Here is a 23426-nt window from a genome sequence, read left to right on the forward strand (position 1 = left end):
TACAGTGCAGTATTTTGTGAACTCTTAGGTGAAACGTTTCATACAAAGGTAGCTAAACGATTGAAACAAGTCCTACACTGAACAAAAATATAAACACAGCATGTAAAGTGTTGGTCCCATGTTTCATGAGCTGAAATAAAAGATCCCAGAAATGTTCTATACACACAAAAAGCTTATTTCTCAAAAATGTTGTGCAAAAATTTGTTTACGTCCCTGTTAGCATTTCTCCTTTGCCAAGATAACCCATCCATCCGATAGGTGTGGCATGATTAAACAGCACGATCATTACACAGGTGCACCTTGTGATGGGGACAATAAAAGGCCACTCTAAAATGTGCAGTTTTGTAACACAACACAATGCCACAGATGTTTCAAGTTGAGGGAGCATGCAATTGGCATGTTGACTGCATGAATGTCCACCAGAGCTGTTGCCAGAGAATTTAATGTTCATTTCTCTACCATAAGCCACCTCCAACGTCATTTTAGAGAATTTGTCAGTACGTCCAGACTACCTCACAACCGCAGTATGGCGTCGTATGGGCGAGTGGTTCGCTAATGTCAACATTGTGAACAGAGTGTCCCATGGGGGTGGTGGGGTTATGGTATGGGCAGGCATAAGCTATGGGTAATGAACACAATTGCATTTTATCAATGGCAATTTGAATGTACAGACATACCGTGACGAGATCCTGAGGCCCATTGTCGTACCATTCATCCGCTTAAGCATAATAATGCACGGCCCCATGTTGCAAGGATCTATACACAATTCCTGGAAGCTGAAAATGTCCCAGTTCTTCCATGGCCTGCATACTCACCAGACATGTCACCCATTTGAGCATGTTGGGGATGCTCTGGATCAACTTGTATGACCGTGTGTTCCAATTCCCTCCATATATACTGTTGGATTCAATTTCCATTGTATTATATTTTTATCTTATTTTTACAAAAACAGTTGAGTGTAACTCATTTGGTTAAATGTAATGCCAAACAAAGTGTTCATGCTGCTTGAGATGGAACCCTGGATAGGATAGTACACCCTCTGATTATCACTAGAGCATTAGAAGGCTCTGAATGTTAAATAAGTAGTTCACTAATCAGAAGTTCAACAAATACGCTGTTTATTTATCAGTTTGCATTTGGTTCAGCATTGTCAATATTGAGTGAACACTGTAAATATAGGCTCAGTTGATTGAAAGATAATTGATACAATATGGACCTGCAGGGGACCTGTAACATGATGTATTTGAGAGTTCTAGGACAAAAAGAAATACGATATGCAGAGAAAAAAACAATGTGTAAACAGTAGCCTACATAAAAATTGCCAACATCTCTGACATAGAATACGTAACACACAGCCAGGACAAGTTGAGAGATCATTCTGAAAACAATGTATTTCCTGCCCTTCTACATGCTGCCTTCAGAGGTAAAATCTCACCAGAGATATGGATTGTCTGGCTAGCGAGAACATTAGATTAACTTTATTCCTAAGCGAGAACATTACATTCACTTTATTCCTAAGCGAGAACATTACATTAGATATACTTTATGCCTAAGATTTTGGGGAAAATAACCTCAAATTCTATCTAGACTAGAGAGCTCAATCTGTGAAAGTCATTCCTCAGATTCATAGAAGGAAATGTTTATCTCTGATAAACAATTCGGAGTAGTAGGGGATGGTAAAGCATCACTCTGACAGGGGCCTCTACTCTAGCTCACATAGCTCAGCAGTGGTCTTAAAACAATGAAGCCAAAACCCAGGATAGAGGGGCTGAGTGAATTTAGTCTGGACTCTGTGCAGGAGGGTCATTTTGTCCGAAACACTGTAGAAGGACAGAGTGCCCGCCTGGTGATCAAGATACATTCCTACTCTGGAGGACTGAGGGCGTGCCACTTCAGTCTTGACATTATTATGTCGGAAAAAGTAACCATTACTACAGCACTCTAAACTCCAGGACTTGTCATTGTGTCCGAATTGACAATCGTCCGCAGGCCCTGATCGGCTGATGTCTTTATATGAGGCGCCTGCATAAATCTTCCACCCACTCCACTCCACCTCCCAGTAACAGCGCCCAGACAGACCTTCCCTGCACAGCACCTGACACAACTGAGTGAATCTGTCTGGACGGCTGGGGTAGGAGTAGCCTTTGCGCTTCAGTTTCACCTTTCTGTTTAGCTCAGACAGAAAGAGTTGTCTGTGTAATGTGTGTGCGTCCAGGGTGAGCCGACAGGAATCTGAGGGAAGAGAAATTAAGTAATACAAATATGATATGAGTGTGGGTGAGCATCATTGGAGATACGACTGTTAGCAAACTCAGGATAAAGCAACTCACATTGTAAGAAGTCGGCTCTGGTCTTGGGTTCGGGAGGGTGTAGAACATCTACTAGATTCACTGAAACACACAATCACACACAGTAAAAGACGAACTGAAATCCCACCAAAGTATGCAGAAGAAACTCTCATTTCTAACCTACCTCTGGTGGAAATTCTGCACCATTCTCTCTTCAAGATGCCCTCTAGTTTCTCTCTCAGGTTAGACACAGCCTCACTCACATCCTCAAAGTACGGAAGAGGACGGACAGCGATGGTGGGTAAATCTGAAAATACACTGGGACTGGCGAGAGACTGATAACTCTGCAGAGCGAGAGAGAGCACATAGCCACAAGAAAATGATTAAACAGTCAATCTATGCGTGAACTAATAAATTCCTCAAATGAATCACTTTGCTTTTCTACGAGAGGGATGAGTTTAAGTCGGCTAGCTAGAGAAATAACATTCTACTTTAGATAGCTACAAAGGCTTTGGGAAACCCACCCCAGAATAATGAGTTCCTTTTGCAATAACAGACGGATGGTCCTTCAGTGTAGCTACCTCCAGGAAATGGATGTGATCCTCTGTGTGTGCGAGCTTCTCCAGCTCAACCCCTCTCATCTTCAGCTCAGCGATCTCCTGCTCCAAACGCTCCATGAGGTCTTCAGCTTGACTCACAGCTGTATACTCCTGGGCTACGATCAGCTCCTTCATCTCAGAGCGCCTTCGCTCAACGGAGTCAATAAATTCTGTGAAGATCCTCTCACTTTCCTCCACTGCTGCCTGTGCAGAGCGCTGTTATCAGACCGACAAAGACAAGAGAACGGTTCATGTTAAAAAAAATCTACTCTCTCTCTAACTTGGAGCCCAGTGGGATTAGAGTGGCCTCTAACTGGCTGACTGGTTAAAAAGCAGTGAAATGGGTTGTGATTCCAGGTTATCTTTGTTGCAATTATACTGTGCATCTTAGAAGATTGCTATATCATACCAATGTGGTTCCTGAGATAGCAAACACTTCTCCAGGCAGTGTGGGATCTGATAATCTGTGCAACTATACTGCGACAAAAACAACACGGTTAATCTACTCAGATCAATACTCACACTGAGAGACTCCACAGCCTTTTGCACTTCCTTCAACTCCTTCTCCCTCTCCTGGACTCTCTGCTTGACCTTCTGCTGACTCAGCCCTATCTGCTTCTGTGGACAAAAACAAACATTATTTATTTGACATTTTGCAGGATGAACTCTCTTGAGATGCACCGTCTCATTTTCAAGAGTGTCCAAATGAAAAACAAATCTAACAAACAATACTTAGAAACAAGAATAATATGGAAACTATTGTCTAACAATAATAAAATAATAATTCAAAACGTACATTAACAGCAAAAAAATCAAAATGTAGTTGTACAACTACTAATAGCCCTACAACTAATACAAACTACTGCTACAACTACTATACAACTAATGAAACTAAGGATAATATATACATACATATTTACTAATATCTCCACATGGTGATGTTTCTAATAGTTAAAAACACAAACAGTTTGTTCTTGACATTTTATAAAAGGGCTTTCTTAAATTCATTGTGTGAATTTAATGCCCTGATTTCTATAGGTACAGTCAATTATTCCAGTCAGTTGGGACTTTACATCGAAAAGATCTTACTCCAACCTCATGATGTACACTTGGATTGTGTAATTGCTGCTGAGTCTTGTATATTTAGGTGTTCCTTTATATATACACACAGGGAAATCTAAGTTGATACATTTAAAAATAAATTGGTACCAATGCAGTGGTCTTCTAGTTGGGAATGGCCATGTACTCTTATAATCTCCACCCGGCACAGCCAGAAGAGGACTGGCCACCCCTCAGAGCCTGGTTCCTCTCTAGGTTTCTGCCTTTCTAGGGAGTTTTTCCTAGCCACCGTACATCTATATCTGCATTGCTTGCTGTTTGGGGTTTTAGGCTGGGTTTCTGTATAGCACTTTGTAACATCTGCTGATGTAAAAAGGTCTTTATAAATACATTTGATTGAAATAAATTTGATTGTTAAGAGTTTACACTTCCTCTTCCAATTATAATGTGGGAAAGTGAAAATATTGAAACTATTGACCAAATTATTTTAAAGTGTTGAATAGTTCTCCTTGTCATTATTATTCACCTGATGACAAGACGTGTAAAAAAAATGTTTTTGCTAACATATGGTGGGGGTTCCTGGGTCACCGATTTGCCCGGGAGGGGGTTCCTCTGCAAGAAAAGGTTGAAGACCCCTGCTCTATTCATCAGGTTAAAATATTTTGCAGATACAAGCAACTCTCCAAGATAAAATTAACACTTTACAAAAAATGGTTTCTAGCAAATAATTTGGTTTTAAATCAAACAAAGTCCTATATCATGCTGTTTGGTACATGGCAAATAAACTCCACAGCTGGCAATTTCAAAACTGATGCACATAATTGAATAATGCTTGAAAGTGTTGATTGTTTGAAATATCTTGGTTTGAGGATTGATTCTTAGTTATCTTTTGGAAAGCATATTGTTTATATTATAAACTACAAGTTTGGCTTTCTATACAGATCTTAGAGTATCCATTAGAAATACCTTTGTTACCCAACTGCTGCTTCCTATCCTAGACTATGGTGACATCATCTACCAAAACACAACCAAGACCTACCTTAATGTAATTCATAACAAGATTTGGTAATTAATTATTGGATGCCATTATAAGACACATCATTGCACAATGTTTGAATCACTAAATTAACTGTCACTCCCAGTTAGAAGACAACTGCATTGGTACCAATTTATTTTTCAATGTATCAACTTAGATTTCCCTGTATATATTAGGAACACCTAACTATACAGCCTATTAGCTAGAAAGGTAACTCCAAACACATTTTCGCTTAGACGTGTGTTGGCAAAAATGTATGTCCATGTCAAGAAAGCTTACCAGCAGCACTTGTCGCACTGGTAGCCTATTCGCGGTTGCTTTTTCAAAGCCTTTGTCAGATACTCCAGTGAGTGTAATTGACTCCAGTGAGTGTAATTTGCTCAATATTAGGATTTGAGAATATATATTTTTTTAAATAGATATTTTCACTGACCCCATGCAGTACCTAGGACCCCCGGTTGAATACTTGGCATGGAACCAGTTTAGTGATCTTTTAGTGAAACCAATGTTTTTAAGTTTTCCTAGTAACATTGAATGAATGATTAACTAAATCAAATAAAGATGCCACCATTTAGTATGCCTTGGTCAGATGAAGAATTTGTATATCGTAGTAAGTTTCAGTAATATTCTAGTAGTAGTAGAATGGTTGGGTCTAAAGCCAGATTGAAAAGGATAATATTTTATTTATCTAGGTACTGATATATTTTGGAATGTAATAATTTCTCACAGGTTTTTGCTATTGAACAGATTACTATAGGTCTATAGTTGTTTGGGGCTAAAGAGTTTCCACCTTAATGAAGAGGGGTCTTTACTGAGCTACATGGTATTGATGTGATGTGACAATGCAAATATGTCTCATATGCCCATCTAAATGTGATTTTTATCAAACTAACTGTAATATTTGCTTGATTCTCACCTGTTTCTCCATCTTTTCAGCTGTGATTGAGACTGTATCATGGCCTTTATGTTCATCCATGGTACACAGATAACAGATACACTGCTGATCGGTCCGGCAGAAAATCTCCAGCAGTTTGTCATGATGAGAGCAGATATTGTCCTGCAATTGTGAGGTGGCTTTGATCAGCTTGTGCTTCATCAATGGAGCTATATTATAATGAGGCTGGAGATGAGTCTCGCAGTAAGAGGCTAGACACACCAGACATGATTTGAGAGCTTTCTGCTTTCTTCCATTGCAGAAATCACATTCCACATCTCCAGGTCCAGCAAAGCAAATAGCAGGAGGAGTAGGCTGGAGTCCTATCTTCTTCATGTTCCCAACCACCATGGCTAGCAGGCTATTCTTCATCAGAGCAGGCCTAGGCGAGAAAGTCTGTCTGCACTGGGGACAGTTGTAGACGCCCTTTGGATCATCCTTATCCCAGCAGTCCTCAATACAATTGCTACAGTAACTGTGTCCACAGTTGATAGTGACCGGCTCCTTCAGTAAATCCAGACAGATAGAGCAGCAGAACTGGTCCTGGTCCAGGAGAACTCCCTGCTCAGCCATTTTAGTTATCACTCACAAAGACCAATAACTGTATAGACAAAGACACACCCCGGCAGAAATAAATGAATCTAGGTAGACGTAAAATGTATCTCTCAGTCCAGCAGTTGAACTAGTCTAATTGGAATTCAATAATTCAATTTTTACCAGTCGTGATTTCAATATAAGACATCACAATTCAAATGTAATTGTTGATAACCGACTAGCAGCGAGAGATCGATCCGAGATCGGCAGGGGGACATAATTATGCGCGACACAGGAAGTATGCACACCAACATCCGGCTGATCTAATTATTTTCTTTCTTAAAATATTTGGCGGTTTGAGGAAGACATTCTTAAAAATTGGCATGCGTAATGTCGAGTAACTACATATTTATGGTGTTCATTTATTTTTTATGTCGTTAACTATATTTGTATCCTTTGTTGAATTTAGACGACGGTAAGGCGCATTACTAACTAGCCATGTTTGCTTTCTGTTTCTGCCCAACTAGCTAACTAATGTTAACGTGTTAGCCTTCCTCGTATCTGTAACGTTTTCAGTCTTTTGCTAACTAGCAGCTAGTTTTTAGATCTAAACGTTTGCAGCTCGCTGGAAGTATGTCGAACATTCAGAGAACGAATGGCAAATATCTGTGGTGGTCGCTTTTGGGTCTTGGATTTCAACCTGAAGTCGCAGCATCATCAGGGGCCAGCAAAGCCAATGTCAAACACATCATTCTTGGCCCGTACGTGTTGATTGTCGTGGTAACAGCTAACGTTAACAGTTAAAGTTGACAGTATCAACATCAGTAGTGCAACCCTGTTTCAATCCAGGGAGACAAACTGGCAATGGCATGACAATTAAAATAAACTAATAGACAGAGACAGACGGACTCTATTCTCTCAGGTCAGTCAAAAGCCTGTTTTGACACCAGTTTCTTTCTCTCAACAGAAATATGTTTGACAAACCAAACAAGGATGCGTTCTACATAGTTACCCATTTCCTGTTAGAGAAACTCAACCCCACCCGCTTCCACGATACATACAGGTATGGTGATTGTCCCATTCCCAGCTTGTTTTTCTTCACACTTTTGTAATGTTCTGCAATCATGTAATATGCTGGGTCTTGTATGCAGGCATTGCTGGCCGGTGTTGGACCACAAAGCAGATGCTGAATTCCGTAAGGTGACCTGTGCTTGGCTGCGAGATCTGATGGTAAGGATTTGGCATTCATTTCAGATGTACAGGATTTGACATACTTGTTGTAGCAGATGTATACTGTCTGTAAGTATGGCTGTTAATCAGGTCTAAAGCATTTGAACTTGATCTGTGCTTTCAGGATGAGCAGGGCAGCACAATTCCCAAAGTGGTGGCGTCACTGTTCCTCTCGCCTGGTGGTCCCAAGTTCGTCAACCTGATGCTCCAGCTGGCCAATCATGTTGAGTTTCAGGAGATGCAGACATTTTCTACAGGTAGGAAGGCCAGAGAGGGGAAGGCGATGTGGGAAGGTTGACTCCGCCCAAAATCTGTACACGAAAATAAGACCACGAAGTGAGGAATATTTGTATGGAGGTCAATGAGTGTTGAATTTGTTAACTTTTTAATGTTAATTTGCTACGTGAAATTAATAGAAGTTTCGTAATGAGATTTTTAAGAATGCACTGATAAGTGGATCCACATGGCAATTCAGCAACTTTGAAAAAAATTACTGTCGGAGTTGTGCCGCCTGTTCCACACGTATCTGCCCTCTCTCATTGGCTAGAATGCTACCATCTGATCTCGCCTGCCTTCCATCTTTGAGGACATGTATTCCCATTGTTAGAGCAGTAACTCTACTATCTTGTCAAATAGATAATCTTTGTGAAGGCTAAGGTTTGGGATAAAAGGCATACTCCATCGATTTTCTTCTGCCTGGGAATTGCAAGCGTCTGTCTAGTTGTTTTTCAATGTGTGTTATTAGATGGCACGTGGGTCCCAGAGGCGGCGGCAGCCCCTGCCTCTTCTGTGCAAATGGCACTGAAGCGGTTTCAGCTGGTCAAGACCAGATTCCTGAGGGGAGCTGTTGAGCAGGACCGGATCCTGCAGGAGTACGAGAGGCAGGCCCAGTAAGTCACAGGCAACTGTACAAACCACAAGCATTGGATATGTTTCAGATAGTTATTTTCTGGATATTTACAATGCCTAGAAAAGTGTCACATTTTTGTTGACAATTTCAGTTGGATAAAAAAAAAAGATCCTTTCATTGTGATTCTGACTAATTAGCACAGGTGCAAATGATGAGCAGGCAATCAAGCCTTACTATAAAACATGGTCACAGGTTGAGTTTGTATGCTCTGAATGTCTTGCTTTTGTCAGTCAACTGGGCTGTGTATTCAAAGGCAGCTAATTATTTTCTGCCCAATCAGATTAGCTCTGAAACAAAGCTGATGCGAAAAGATCAGAATTGGGCTGCCTGTGTAAACACAGCACTGTTGGTTCTTTTCTAATGTGCCTAGTTTTGCCCTTCTACGTCTGTGTCCTCTTGTAGATCTCAAGTGAAGTCTCTGAGGGATTTGAGGGCTGAAGATGCAAAGTATGATGATTTGCTCAAGTATGTATGAGATATTCCATCTATCCTTCAATTATTTTTGTTGTAGTTCTGTTTTCAGTTAACTTTTGGCATAAAACTCTATGCTCAAAGTGCCACTAAACAATGGCAGCTGGTTAAAATCTTTATTTCCCCCGCACAGGCGTCACAAGAAAGAAGCTGACAAGGAGGAAACTCCTCAAGCTGAGAAGATTCAAAAGGTTTTCCCTTAATTTCATAACTGTCTAGTTTGTAAAACATCACTGGAAACTGACATTGATTACATTTCTATCTGTAATGTTCTGACCCTTACACCTCTGAATGAACAAACCCCAGGTGCGCTCCCTGTGGTCATCCATCGACGGAGTGCTGTCCGCCCTGGAGGAGGAGCGGCGCGTGGTGGAGTGTGTGATCAGAGGAGATGTGAACCAGTACACCCTGGACGGGACGGGCCTGGCCCTCAAAATCCCCCGGGTTCTGCTGGATCGGCTAGAGCAGTTATCCCACCTGGTGAGAAGCACAAAAAATAATATCGTTGCCTTTTTAGGTTAGTGGGTGACAGTGCATTTGGAACTTGATCCATATTTCAGTGCAATGTTTCCCGAATCTCTCCTCGTACTCCGATGTTCTAGAACTAGCACAACTGATTTAAATGAACGAGTAGTGATTAGTTGACCAATTGAATCTGGTATGCTAGTGCTGGAAATTCATCAAATAAGTGGAACTTGAAGGCGGTACTGTTCTAGTCTGCGTGTTTCTCACTAAGCTGTGTGTTGTCAGTCGAGTGTGGGCAGTGTGTACGAGGCAGGCCAGCTGAACCTCCTCGGCATGCTGGAGCTGCTCCACCAGGCCCTAGGCCTCCTGGTGGAAGAGAGGGTCAAGATGGCAGGACATACCCCCATTGCTCAGCTCCACCCCCTGCTCCTGCAAGAGAGAAACCTGCAGATGTCCCGTGCCCTGGAGGACCTCCGACTCATGAGGTGCGGGATTACTTTTATTTTTTAAACCCATCTTGAACTGTAGTAATAAAGCTATTTTAAACGGTGTTGCTCCTTTCTCCTTGGTATCACTGCATCCCACTGTCTTTGTCCAGGAAGAGGATTTCAAAGGAGGAAATTCCCGAGGTAAAGAGCGTCATCAGGAAGTTGGAGATGGAGTGGGACCAGAAGTGGGCAGACTGTCTGAAACGCACGCCGCTGACCTCGTTTCTCAACGAGGATCCTGTAAGTGCCTCTTAGGGTTTGTGACCTGGATGTATTAAATGGAGGCTCTGTCCAGATATAACCAGTAGCCCTTACCCCCTGCAGGCTAGTGCTATTCTACTACGACGACTGTAATCTTTAACTTTACTGGCTTTATTGTCCCCATGGAGACGTTTTGTTGCAATGTCATGAACATGAAATACAAAACAAATTGACAATACAAATTTCATAAGTTACATACTAATAAAAAGAGACTAGGCTGCTGGCATTATTGGGTCTATAGGAACATTAGCCCGGGCTATTTATGAGGGATATCACACTTGGCACTAATTGTCTAGTTGTGTTTTTCCTGCCGGGTGGTGCCCTATACCTGCGCCCAGAGTTGAGTAGTTCAAAGTCCGGGTACAGGGGGTGGCTTGGGTCTAATATGATTTTGTGAGCCTTGCGGAGGCCCCTGACCTTAAAGATCTCATCCAGGCCTGTCTGTTTGACTCCATGTACCTTAATTGCTGTGGTGATAATCCTTCTCTGCATATTTCTCTGGCGGACAGTGGCATTGCCAAACCAACAAACAATACAAAAAGTAAAAACTCTCAATAAAAGATTTGTGAAACAGTCAACCTTAAAATATCCCAGCTTTTTGAGAAAGTACAGTCTGACAATTTTTGTAGCTCAGGTCTGTACATTAACTCCGCTGTAGCTTATTGTCCAAGAGGACACCCAGATATTTGTATTCCTCTACAGTCTCTATGTTCTGACCTCCGATAGATGTTGCAGAGGTAGGTGTTGTGCATAGACTTCAGGAAGCATACATCTCTTTGGTCTTGTTTTTGAGGACCAAGTGTGATTCCTCACTCCACGAAGTAATTTAGGACCATGGTGTTTCTCATCATGCAACAGGCTGATCAAGGCAGTGTCACCAGTGAACTTAACGAGTTGTCTGTCAGGATGGGCACTAGTACAACTATTGGTGTATAGGAGTGGGGTCAAAACGCATCCCTGAGGAGAGCCTGTGTTGGTGGCGCGTGTGTTTGACCCGCTGTGACCTCTGGCTCAGGAAGTCCAACAGCCCCCCCCCATCTAAGGAGAAGTCTCTGGTTGATTGTGTTGAAGGCAGGAAAGAAAGTCAGCAAACAGAACCCTGACATGTGATTTGGCACCATGTTGACGAGATTAAAAATGGCATCATCAACTCCTCTGCTGGGCTGATAGGCAAACTGAAATGGTTCGAGGAGCTTCTGGGTGGAGCTTAGAATGACTATTCACAATTTTCTCAAAGCATTTGAATACTAAGGATGTCGAGGCCACAGGACAGTAGTCATTCAACACAGCGGGATTAATATGTTGCTAGTTGAGCGAGGTTTGGAAAATGTCTGTAAAAACACCAGCCAGATGTTCAGCGCAGTGCTTTAACACGTCCACTTATTTTGTCTGGGCTTTTGTGTGCGTTACATCCCCTGAACAACTTCAAAACATCTGCCTGTTTAACAACCCTCTCAAACATTTTATAATGACGCTTCCATTTGTTTTACCTCCGACACGAGGTCGTCGGATTCAAATCTTGAGAAGAATACGTTCAGTTCATTGGCCATGTTCTGGCCCTCATGTCTCCCAAGGTCAGCATTAGTTTTCCCCTTGCTGATGTAGGGGGCACAAGCCATGGCTTTAATCCCTTGCTAGGCCACCCTTGAGTTTTCCGAGGAGAGGGTCTTCTCCACCCCTTTGCTTGAATGCCTCCTTGTCCACCAGTATCTCTTTTGATCTCACGTTGTACATCTTAAACCCTGTCTATTACCCTCATAAACTGCCTTCTTCCTATTAAGTAGTGTTTTTTTTTTTTTTTTTTTTGATACACACGGCTTATTGTTCGGCAAGCTTTTACAGGTTTCAGTAGGCACAACTGACTCAACACCGAAGTTTACATAGTCTGAAACAACATCTGTGCGTTCATTAAGATCAGAGCTGCTGTCCTCCAATACCTCCCAATCAAAACAAAACACCCTTGGAGACAAGTGATACTGTTGTCTTTTCAGATCTGGACAATTTTAACTAGGTTTCCCCCTCTCCAGGGTTGGCCGGAGGTAGACAACATTGTGGTCTGATGTCGCCAGGGGAAGTCTGGTGGTGGCAGAGAAAGCATTTAGTATTGTCCCACAGCACATATCAAGAGTCTTATTTTTCCTAGTGTGACATTTCACATACTGGTGGTATGTGTGCAGGACCTTGCGCGAAGTATTAGCTTTTGGTTGTAAGTACACAACGGTCACAAACAATTGGGGGAACTCACGGGTCAGATGGTAGAGTCGCAGTGACACAGAAAACAGTTCAATGTCGGGGGTACAGAGATCATACCAGGATTAATTTACACCACTGGTCCCTGACAAGCAGGCAGACACTCCGCCGTGAGGTTTCCATGTGACTGTCAGATCACGGTACGCTCTGACCAGTGTGAAGCTGGCCAGCTCTACTTCCCTGTTCGGGACTCTGTCATGCAGCCAAGTCTCCAGTAAACACCAGCAAACAGGCCTTCCGGTATTCGTGTTGGAAGTGCAGATTCGCTGACACCTCATCCGCTTTCCCCTCAGTGACTGGGCATTGATCAGCAAGGTTGTGGGTAAATTATTTTTAAGTCTTTCTGATAACCCTGTGTTTTCCACTCGCAGACAATCAGGGATTAGATGGGCCATTGGGATATCCATTGCGTTTGAGTTGCGCTGTAGTAGGAACTCTCTGCTGTATTAGATTTTGCTGCCACCAGCGTTTTCATAATTTAGTCTGTTAGTAGCGATCAACCAGATCAGTCCAACACACCACCACTGTAAAGCCATTGTTGACAGATGGTTTACTATTAAAGTGAACAAATTAAAAACATTTGTTAACACAAGAATGCCACACCAAACGTCACACACACTGCGGGATGCAACAGAGCCGCGCCCCCTCTAATCTCTCTCTCCCTTCAGGCCCTTGACTTTCTGTGCCCCATGGCTCCTCTGTCCTTTGAGCCAGCCACAGAAGCCAGTTTTAAATCCAGTGTTTTCTCCCTGTATCCGGCGACGCTACCCAGTGAGTAGAGGGAAACAAAATATTTCCACTTCTAATTTGCTTTAATGTTTAACTGCATATTTTAACAATCGTTACCTTGTTTTTTCTTTTTAACTTAGAATTTTCTGAGGAGAAGCTTGCGGAGACTGACTCCATTCCAATGGATTCTGCCCTCAAATGGTATATTAATACTCGGTCTGCCTTGTTTTCATTGCTAATGGGCAACTAGTAGTCTGATTCCTCTGTATTGTGTTGTTGATGGGAGGCAGATACCTGGGCAGTACTGAGCTGTGCTCTGTCCGTCACTAGCCCTCCCTATAGCATACCTGCTCTCTGATGACCGGGGCGAGTTGAGTGAAATCGCAACGGACAGATACGGAGCAGACAATAATTATCCTGTCTTGTTCTTTTTTTTTTCTTAACCATGAACTTCATTTGATCCACAGTCTTTATAACGTCTCTTTTTGAACAGCCTTTGCCCTCTAGCCGTTGAGAGGGTTGCATCTCTTCTTCCTAGTGTGGTCTCTTCCCCACTGACTCCCCTCCATGCACTTTGTGATACTCCTCTGGCTATCCCTGTCAAAGCTCCCTCACCAAGCCCCCTGCCGGTATGTGATGTGCACCAAGTGTCCTATTCCATGTTCAGTTCAGACCAGTGGATGCTGCTGAGTGGAGGATGGCTCATAATAATGGCCCAGAACAGCAAATGGAATGGCATCAAACACCTGGTTAAGGTGTTTGATGTATTTATCATTCCACTGATTCCGCTCCAGTTATTACCACGAGCCCGTTTTCCCCAATTAAGATGCCACCAACCTCCTGTAGTTTAAAAAAACTATTTACATTTTTTTTAAAGGCTCATTCTTTTAGCCGATTCTGTATTTTAAAACTGCTTTTCATTTTTAAAGGCTTTTGGCCTATGTTACTCCTGCACACCAATGTCCTTAATTCATGTTTAATCACCTGTGACAACCTTTCCTTATAGGCCAGTGTAAGGAAGACTCCTTGTGCATCTCCAAAGATGTCTGCGGTGAAGAAAAAGGCTCAGATCCTGGACTCTGAGTTTGACAACTTGGCAAGTCAGGTACAGTTTCCATACATTTCCTCACTCGAACCACAATGCAGAATGAGGGCTGACCCTTCTTGTCATTATTTTGGTAGTTGTTGGGAGGCAGATACCTGGACAGTACTGAGCTGTGCTCTGTCCGTCACTAGCCCTCCCTATAGCATACCTGCTCTCTGATGACCGGGGCGAGTTGAGTGAAATCGCAACGGACAGATACGGAGCAGACAACCGTTATCTGCATAGACATGACTGATTTGAGTCACCGAAGAAGGTAGTCTATGTACCATACTGCTTAACATGCCTGGAGTATATTTTCAATTGCCTTACTAAGTGTGTGTATGTATTAGTTTGCAGAGGCTGTGACCACCAGCTCTGGTAACGGAAGTTTACAAGGACTTGCGCTGGGTGACTTACTGTGCACTCTTGGCACAGACCCTTTCTCCACCAGGAAGCAGATTCCACGCACCCCAGAGAGTTTGAGTGCGTATTGGACCTTATTTGATTATGTACTTTGAAAGGCAGAATGCTCTTTTACCAGTTTTGCTTTTTGTTGGGCAGAGGAGTAATGTTTAAAAAAGTTACTTTTTTTGAATCAGTTCTGGATGTGAAGAGTTCCTGGCGAAGGGCGGTGGAGGAAGGAGAGGCTCAGAAGGCCCGTCTGTCTGGTAAGTTTGACGGCGACGGCATCCTCCGGCACCTCACGGCCCTCTGCGAGGTACAGGAGACCTCCCTCAGCCCCGACCTGCACTCCCTGAGCACGGGCCTGGATCCCACTAACTCCACCGACGGTTGCAGTACTGCAGCCCCCGAGCAGGCATCGCTCATGTCCACCCTGCCCTGGGACTCCTCCAACACGGAGGCTCTCCATAGCCTGAGCAGTAGCGACGTGATCCAGTTCAGAATCGACCAAGAGGCGATCCCAGAGCAGTTCAGTATAGATCAGGAGACTCTCCCCGAGCTGTCGGGCAACAACGGCAGCTTCCTGAGCTCCAGTGACACATCCAACGCAGAGGAGGAAGACCTGCTCCTCCCCCACATCCCCTCCCTCCTTCCAATAGAGACTGAGCCGGCCCTGCTGGTCTCACGCAGGCGTCTAGACAAGATCCAGCAGACCTTCAGAGAGGCCTCCTTCATGGACCGACACCAGGGGGCACAAGAAATGTCTCCCCCACAGCATGACGAGAGGAGCCTGGATGCCAGAGACTGGCTGATGGCAACGTCACTGGAGACTGCAGCCACAGTTGACGCGACGGACAAAGTCTTTTCTCTGGATCTGGACACTCTAGAGAGCCCTTCTCCACCAAGAAAAGAGCAGTTTAGCCTCTCGCAACTCTTAACATTCTCCCCTATAGAAGACCTGTAGTGCCTCCAGAACATTTATTTTTTATATATCATCTTTTTTTAAGTTGGGACTATTATAGACTACCTGAACTATCTTCTAGTTTCTCACTTTTTCCCAATTAAGTCTAACCAACTTCACTGCACATGCAATTCAAATATTTGTACGTATGTGTGCCATAGTTGTTCCAATCCTATTTTTCTAAGAAACTAACATGAATTGTAAAATATTGTTAATAAATGGTCTAGATACTTACATTTCAATCTGTTTAATCATTATTTTTCTGTGTGCATTTCCTGGGCCTGTGAAGGCCTTTTTTACAATTGCATTATGTTTTTATTTTCTTGTTAGGTGTAAACTATAACATTTTCTGATGGTCATTGGACTTTTCAATTTTTTTAAAGTATTGCTTAAATGCAGTAGACAGTCTTAGGCTATAGAAGACAGCCAAACTGTTGGTAGCTTTGAGATTTCACTAAATAAATACAGTAGCACTCCTAAAACTTGTCCAGTAGTGTATAATGACTGCTGTAGTATATAAGGTTAATAGAACACCTACTCAATAAAAATAAAATAAAAACCCTTGAATGTTTTCTATATTGTAGAATAATAGTGAAGACATCAAAACTATGGGATAATGTAGTAACCAAAAAAGTGTTAAATCTAAATATTTTATTTGAGAATTCAAATATCCACTCTTTTCCTTGACAGCTTTGCACACTCCTGGCATTCTCTTAACCTGAAATGTTTTTCCAACAGTCTTGAAGGAGTTCCCAGAACATGCTTAGCACTTATTGGACCGCTGAGTGAAGGAAAAGCAGCCGACTCATCCCAAACCATCTCAATTTGGTTGGGGTATTGTGGAGGCCAGGTCATCTGATGCAGCGCTCCATCACTCTCCTTGGTCAAATAGCCCTTATACAGCCTTGAGGTGTGTTGGGTCATTGTCCTGTTGAAAAACACATGATAGTCCCAGTAAGCCAAAACCAGATGGGATGGCATATTGCTGCGGTAGCCATGTTGCTTAAGTGTGCCTTGAATTCGAAATAAATCATTGTCACCAGCAAAGCACCCTAACACCACCATGTTTTACGGTGGGAAATACACATCCGGAGATCATCCGTTCACCCACACGACATCTCACAAGGACATGGCGGTTGGAACCAAAAATCTCAAATTTGGACTCATCAGACCAAAGGACACATTTCCACTGGTCTAATGTCCATTGCTCGTGTTTCTTGGCCCAAGCAAATCTCTTTTCCTTATTGATGTCATTTAGTAGTGGTTTCTTTCCAGCAATTTGACTGATCCATGCAGTCTCCTCTGAACAGTTGATGTTGAGATGCGTCTGTTGGTTGAACTCTGAAGCATTTATTTTGGCTACAATTTCTGAGGCTGATAACTAATGAACTCATCCTCTGCAGCAGAGGTAACTCGGGGTCTTCCATTCCTGTGGCGGTCCTCATGAGAGCCAGTTTCATCATAGCGCTTGATGGTTTTTGCAACTGCACTTGAAGAAACTTTTGAAGTTCTTGACATTTTAAGGATTAACTGACCATGTCTTACTGACCCCCCCCCCCCCCCCCCCCATATCTTGTCACAACACAACTGATTGGCTCAAACACATTAAGAAGGAAAGAAATTCCACAAATCAACTTTTAATAAGGCACACCTGTTAATTGAACCGCATTCCAGGTGAGTACCTCATGAAGCTGATTGAGAGAATGCCAAGAGTGTGCAAAGCTGTCAAGGCAAATTATGGCTACTTTGAAGAATCTAAAATATCAAATATAATTAGATTTAACACTTTTTTTGGTTACATGATTCCATATGTGTTATTTCATAGTTGTGGTGTCTTCACTATTATTATACAATGTAGAAAGTAGTAAAATAAAGAAAAACCGTTGAATGAGTAGGTGTATCCAAAGTTTTGACTGGTACTGTATATGTTGCATCTGTAGCCTACTACTAGTTTATAAAGATAATGCACAACATTTCAGATAGAGAGCATAAGAGGCCCGTGGAATCTGTGGCCTACTACCAGTGCAAAAAGATCATGCACTACATTACAGATAGGGGGCATAAGAGGCCCATGGAAAAGGAGGAACGTTCTCGTCATCTGAACGCCATTACTGTTCTCCGAGCAGTAGGATATTATGCTTGCAGCACGATGGTGCTTTCCCGAAGTTTAGCAAAGACATCTTTTGAAATTTTACAAACATAGTGGTATGTTGAAGGCTATTGTGTAGGCGATCTTTAAAGAAATACACTTAATAAAATACATATGCTATTGGAACTATTCTGAGTCTGCAAAACTTAAATGGGTCTCTTGTGCTGGGCAACGGGTTAAATACTGAGTTCGTGACTCCTTACTCCACCCACTCCATTCACTGCAGTCAGTGATGTAAAGTACTTAAATAAAAATACTTTAAAGTACTACTTATGTAGTTTTGGGGGGTATCTGTACTTTACTATTTACATTTTTTGACTACTTTTACGTCACTACATTCCTAAAGAAAATAATGTACCTTTTACTCCATACATTTTCCCTGACACCGAAAAGTACTCGTTACATTTTGAATGCTTAGCAGGACAGGAAAATTGTCCAATTCACACACTTATCATTAGAACATCCCTGGTAATCCTACTGCCTCTGATCTGGCGGACTCACTAAACACACATGCTTCGTTTGTAAATTATGTCTGAGCGTTGGAGTGTGCCACTGGCTATCCGTACATTAAAATAGGAAGAAAATAGTGCCGTCTGGTTTGCTTAATTAATATAAGGAATTTGAAATTATTTATACTTTTACTTTTGATACTTAAGTATATGTTAGCAATTACATTTACTTTTGATACTTAAGTATATTTAAAACCAAATATTTTTTGACTTTTACTCCAGTAGTATTTTACTTGAGTAATTTTCTATTAAGGTATTTTTACTTTTACTCAAGTATGACAATTAGGTACTTTTTCCACCACTGACTGCAATGCAATACACAGTATATGGGATACTTATTGGCTTGTAGGGAGAATTTTTCTACAGGTCTCAGCTAAAGTGGAATGGGAAAAAATCAGTAGGGTCTTTACTAACCAAATATGGTTAGTTTGGGGGGGGGGGGCTGTGTCGAACATACCCAGCAGCACTTCGTTCAGACTGCAATTTTGAGAGAATGTTATTGAGATCAAGACATTTGCAGGTAGCATTTCCTTCATGAAAGATTCTATAATGTCACACATATCACTGTTTTGCCAGTGTTGAAGCAATGGTTGTGTAGTCTGCCCTGTTTTCACTGCATCCAACTGTGAAATGACTTGCATACCGCCCCAACAGATCCACAGATGATGCGATCTCTATTGCACTCCACACTGCCCTTTCCCACCTGGACAAAAGGAATGCCTATGTGAGAATGCTATTCATTGACTACAGCTCAGCGTTCAACACCATAGTGGCCTCAAAGCTCATTGCTATGCTAAGGACCCTGGGACTAAACACCTCCCTCTGCAACGGGCCGCCCCCAGGTGGTAAGGGTAGGTAACAACACGTCCGCCATGCTGATCCTCACGGGGGCCCCTCAGGGGTGCGTTTTCAGTCCCCTCCTGTAGTCCCTGTTCACTCACGACTGCATGGCCAGGCACGACTCCAACACCATCATTAAGTTTGCAGATGACACAACAGTGCTAGGCCTGTTCACCGACAACGATGGGAGGAGGTCAGAGACCTAGCTGTGTGGTGCCAGGGTACTAACTTCTCCCTCAACGTGATCAAGACAAAGGAGATGATTGTGGACAACAGGAAAAGGAGGTCTGAGCACGCCCCCATTCTCGTCGACGGGGATGTAGTGGAGTAGGTTGAGAGCTTCAAGTTCCTTGGTGTCCACATCACCAACAAACTATCATGATCCAAACACACCAAGACAGTCGTGAAGAGGGCACGACAAAGCCTATTCCACCTCAGGAGACTGAAAACGATTTGGCATGGGTCCACAGATCCTCAAAAGGTTCTACAGCTGCACCATCGAGAGCATACTGACTGGTTGCATCACTGCCTGGTATGGCAACTGCTTGGGCTCTGACCACAAGCCACTACAGAGGGTAGTGTGTACATCACTGGGGCCAAGCTTCCTGCCATCCTGGACCTATATAACAGGCGGTGTCAGAGGAAGGCCCTAAAAATTGTCAAAGACTACAGCCACCCTAGTCATAGACTGTTCTCTCTGCTACCGCATGACAAGCGGTCTAGGTCCAAAAGTCTTCTTAACAGCTTCTACCCCAAGCCATAAGACTCCTGAACAGCTAACCAAATGGCTACCCAGACTATTTGCATTGCCCCCCCCCCCCCCCCCCGCTTTACATTGCTGCTACTCTCTGTTTATTATCTATGCATAGTCACTTTAACTCTACCTACATGTACATATTACCTCAACTAACCGGTGCCCCCGCACATTGACTCTGTACCGGTACCCCCTGTATATAGCCTCGCTACTGTTATTTAACTGCTGCTCTTTAATTTTTTGATTTATTTATAAAAAATTAAAAAATGTACTTATCTATTTTTTACTTAACACTTATTATTCTTACAACTTCATTGTTGGTTAAGGACTTGTAAGTAAGCATTTCACTGTAAGGTCTACACCTGTTGCATTTGGTGCATGTGACCATTTTTTAAATATAATTTTATTTGACTTCTGAGTTGCTGATTTTGACTCATCAAATCAACTCAAATCAAATTGTATTGGTCACATACATGTGTTCAGCAGATGTTATTGCGGGTGTAGCGAAATGCTTATGCTTCTGTTCTGACAGTGCAGTAATATCTAACAAGTAACATCTAAAAATGTCACAACAAATACCTAATACACAGAAATCTAAGTAAAGGAATGGAATTAAGAATATATAAATATATGGATGAGCAATGTCAGAGCGGCATAAACTAAGATACAGTAGAATAGTATAGAATGCAGTATATACATATGAGATGAGTAATGCAAGATATGTAAACATTATTAAAGTGACATTATTATTACTCATACTGTTTGCTTTATGGAATCTTTTGTGACAGTCTTGAAAGCGGATGTTTTCTTCAGAAATGTCAAAACAGGAAAGACCTTACCCTCAAAGTGGTTCGGGAAATAGTTGGAATAACATCAATATCTGAATCTGACTCACAGGTCTGTACTTGCTCAAGATCAGATATTCTGTGAAGGCCCTCATTACATAATTCATAAAAATGGATAACTCCTGCTGTGTCCTCAATGTTTGTAGATTTTATAGAGATAATATATATAGAGATTCTTTTAAATTTAAGAGAGTCAAATATAAGATAGGCCCAGTAGTCTTTTTTGGGCATTTTTCCCTGAATGACAGATTACTGAGCTCAATCTGTAGGTCAACCTCTCATTGCCAACTGCTGGAAGATCAATAAAATAAGATGGGGATACAGGGTTTCGAATTACAGTGGTGACTTTTGACCTTACACAAGAAACATAAAGTGCAAGAATATCTGGAGTGCGGGTGTCACACCCTGACCTTAGAGATCCTTTTTATGTCTCTTTTTGGATTGGTCAGGGTGTGATTTGGGGTGGGCATTCTATGTTTTGTGTTTCTATGATTTTCTATTTTTATGTTTTGGCCGGGTATGGTTCTCAATCAGGGACAGCTGTCTATCGTTGTCTCTGATTGGGAACCATACTTAGGTAGTCTTTTTTCCCAACTGTCTTTGTGGGAAGTTGACTTTGTTGCCATTGAGCTTCACGGTTTGTTTTTGTAGTGTTTATTGTTTTGTTTGGTGTCATTTTGGATTAAATAAAGAAAATGTACGCTCACCACGCTGCACCTTGGTCCGCTCCTTTTAACGGCCGGGACAGCGGGTCCAAATTGTTTGTCTACTGAGTATTACTGCGCATTTACTGAATGTGTGTGTGGTGCTTCTCCCTTGGTAATAATTAGCTTGAAAAGAATGTCAAGCGTGCCTTTAATGTTTGGAAGTCAAATGCTAAACAATTAAGTTTCTAATAAGACCCAGGCCAAGTAATAATCTTCTCCCGAATTACAATTTGGAGAGATGGGCTATGATCCATGAATCAGTCCAAAACCTGTTTCCAAGAGGCAAACCTTTGGATTGATTGCGACCAACGTGGGTTTAAGACAATTGTTGGAAGGCTATGCATAATTGGGGTGATATAAACCTATAGCAACATAATTTTACTAGGATACTACCTCGAAAATATTTTATTTGTCAGGCCAAGCAATTGACCTGATGCAACTTTTGGCACATGTCAAGGCTGGCCTTGACACAGTCCCCCTCCAAAACGAACCATATTTGGTTAGTAGAGACCTCACTAAGTATTTCCCACTCCACTTTAACTGAGACAGGTAGAAACTTTTTCTCTCTACAAGCCAATATGTATCTCATGTACAGTTTATTACAGTGTATTGCATTGGAAGCTATAGAGGGGGCGGAGTGAAAAGCCAGCAGCAGGCCATGGGACACAGTCCACCTCCAAAACTAACCATATTTGATTAGTGGAGACCCTACTGAGTATTTCCCACCCCACTTTAGCTGAGACAGGTAGAAAAGTTCTCTCTACAGCCCAGTAGTCTCAACATACCAGTGTCAACATTGTATTTTTTCATTATTGCTCTTAATGTTTTTAAAACCATATGTTTTATTTGTTTTCATTAATTACTTATGGCATTTTCTTGTTGGCACAATAAAAGTGGCCACTGATTAAAATGCATTATCATTTGTATGAGTTATCCACATTGCAAAGTTTTGAAATGCAGGCTTTTATTTTGAAGGTTTCAACATTACCATACAAATGACGTCATTGTTTGTGCTGCTGGCAGAATACTGGTTTGAGCGCCACTCATTATTCTCTGGGCGGTTCCATTCTGTCTCAAGCAGCGGTCTAAACAAACCAAGACTAGCTCACCAAAGTAGCTGACAAAATCGAACATGGCGCCTGCTTGCACCGACAGCTATCAATAAAAGAGTGTCGCGAACAAGTGGGAAACAAAGTTTTCAGATATTATCGAAGTGCACCCACTTTGTGCCTTCAGTGGTGGATTTGGTCATGTAAAACACGAACGGAATAGCTCAAGCGGGTGAAAGCTGCAAGTTGCCTACATGATAACATTGTCTCTTATAGTGTTGTAAAGAGCTGGTAAGTATTGCAGTCTGCCTCTTTTGGTTGGGGAACAAATCACGTTTTTTTGGTTGGTTTAGGGGCTTTAAGTTTATCAATACAAGTGGATGAAATGTTACTTTGTCATGACGCAGTTTAACGATATACAATTTTTAGACATTTCAAATTTCAAGTACTTTGCGTGAATATATTGCAAGAGCGGTGGTGGCATAGTAGTTTTTACTGCGCAACAGAAAGACAGGCAGCGTAATTGTATTTCCCTGCGCAAACTACCACATTGAGTCTCTTATTGAGAGTGAAATGTTTTGTTTTCAGACGCTGTCATGAGTGATCGGAAGTTGAAGTACTTCTAAGCCGTAGGCAAAGATGCAACAGTTGGAACATAATTCTTCCCCCGACCCCTGTAGTCTAGACCCTCATATACGGTGACGGATCGGTTCTCCTGTACTCTTATCAAACGTTGCAGGTGCTTGGGTGTGTCAACACTCTCGATAGACAATTTATTGTCAGGCAAAACCAGCGTTTTTCTTTTGAAATATCTATTGAAATACATATTGCTTTCTCAACATGAAATTATTTCTCTCAAAGATCAAGTCTAA

At 42.1% G+C, this 23426-nt stretch overlaps 3 protein-coding genes and 2 non-coding genes across 7 annotated transcripts in view; 4 read left to right on the forward strand and 1 right to left on the reverse strand.

The window, feature by feature from the left end:
* Positions 1-1101: 1101 nt before the first annotated feature.
* LOC120030697 (tripartite motif-containing protein 16-like) lies at positions 1102-6731 on the reverse strand. 2 transcript variants are annotated; one of them, XM_038976147.1, is made up of 6 exons: positions 5899-6731; positions 3410-3505; positions 2870-3103; positions 2473-2632; positions 2331-2390; positions 1102-2232 (listed from the first exon to the last, which is right to left on the reverse strand). In XM_038976147.1, exons 1-6 carry the CDS (start codon positions 6487-6489, stop codon positions 1703-1705), a joined length of 1671 nt encoding a protein of 556 aa, XP_038832075.1. In that variant the 5' UTR covers positions 6490-6731; the 3' UTR covers positions 1102-1702. The 2 variants fall into 2 exon arrangements, with proteins under 2 accessions (XP_038832075.1, XP_038832074.1); XM_038976146.1 differs by having other exon boundaries at positions 2813-3103.
* A 9-nt stretch (positions 6732-6740) lies between these two features.
* On the forward strand, positions 6741-16221 carry LOC120030696 (HAUS augmin-like complex subunit 6). The gene is made up of 16 exons (XM_038976145.1): positions 6741-7211; positions 7418-7513; positions 7602-7680; positions 7805-7937; positions 8426-8570; positions 8993-9055; positions 9195-9252; positions 9368-9541; positions 9812-10011; positions 10125-10254; positions 13194-13296; positions 13395-13455; positions 13748-13883; positions 14261-14359; positions 14689-14821; positions 14938-16221. The coding sequence occupies exons 1-16, from the start codon at positions 7084-7086 to the stop codon at positions 15702-15704; spliced, it is 2505 nt and encodes an 834-aa protein (XP_038832073.1). The 5' UTR covers positions 6741-7083; the 3' UTR covers positions 15705-16221.
* LOC120030716 lies at positions 13535-13665 on the forward strand. The gene has a single exon (XR_005473671.1).
* On the forward strand, positions 14441-14571 carry LOC120030717. Its single transcript, XR_005473672.1, has one exon.
* Positions 16222-22577: 6356 nt separating the features above from the next.
* The window catches only part of LOC120030695 (DENN domain-containing protein 4C-like), a 73327-nt gene continuing 72478 nt past the window's right edge, over positions 22578-23426 (forward strand). For both annotated transcript variants that reach the window (XM_038976143.1, XM_038976144.1), the window contains exon 1: positions 22578-22845. The gene's annotated coding sequence lies outside the window, so the exon portion shown is untranslated. The remainder of the gene's footprint in view (positions 22846-23426) is intronic.

The sequence above is a fragment of the Salvelinus namaycush genome, chromosome 36, assembly GCF_016432855.1.
Source record: "Salvelinus namaycush isolate Seneca chromosome 36, SaNama_1.0, whole genome shotgun sequence".
NCBI lineage: Eukaryota > Metazoa > Chordata > Actinopteri > Salmoniformes > Salmonidae > Salvelinus > Salvelinus namaycush.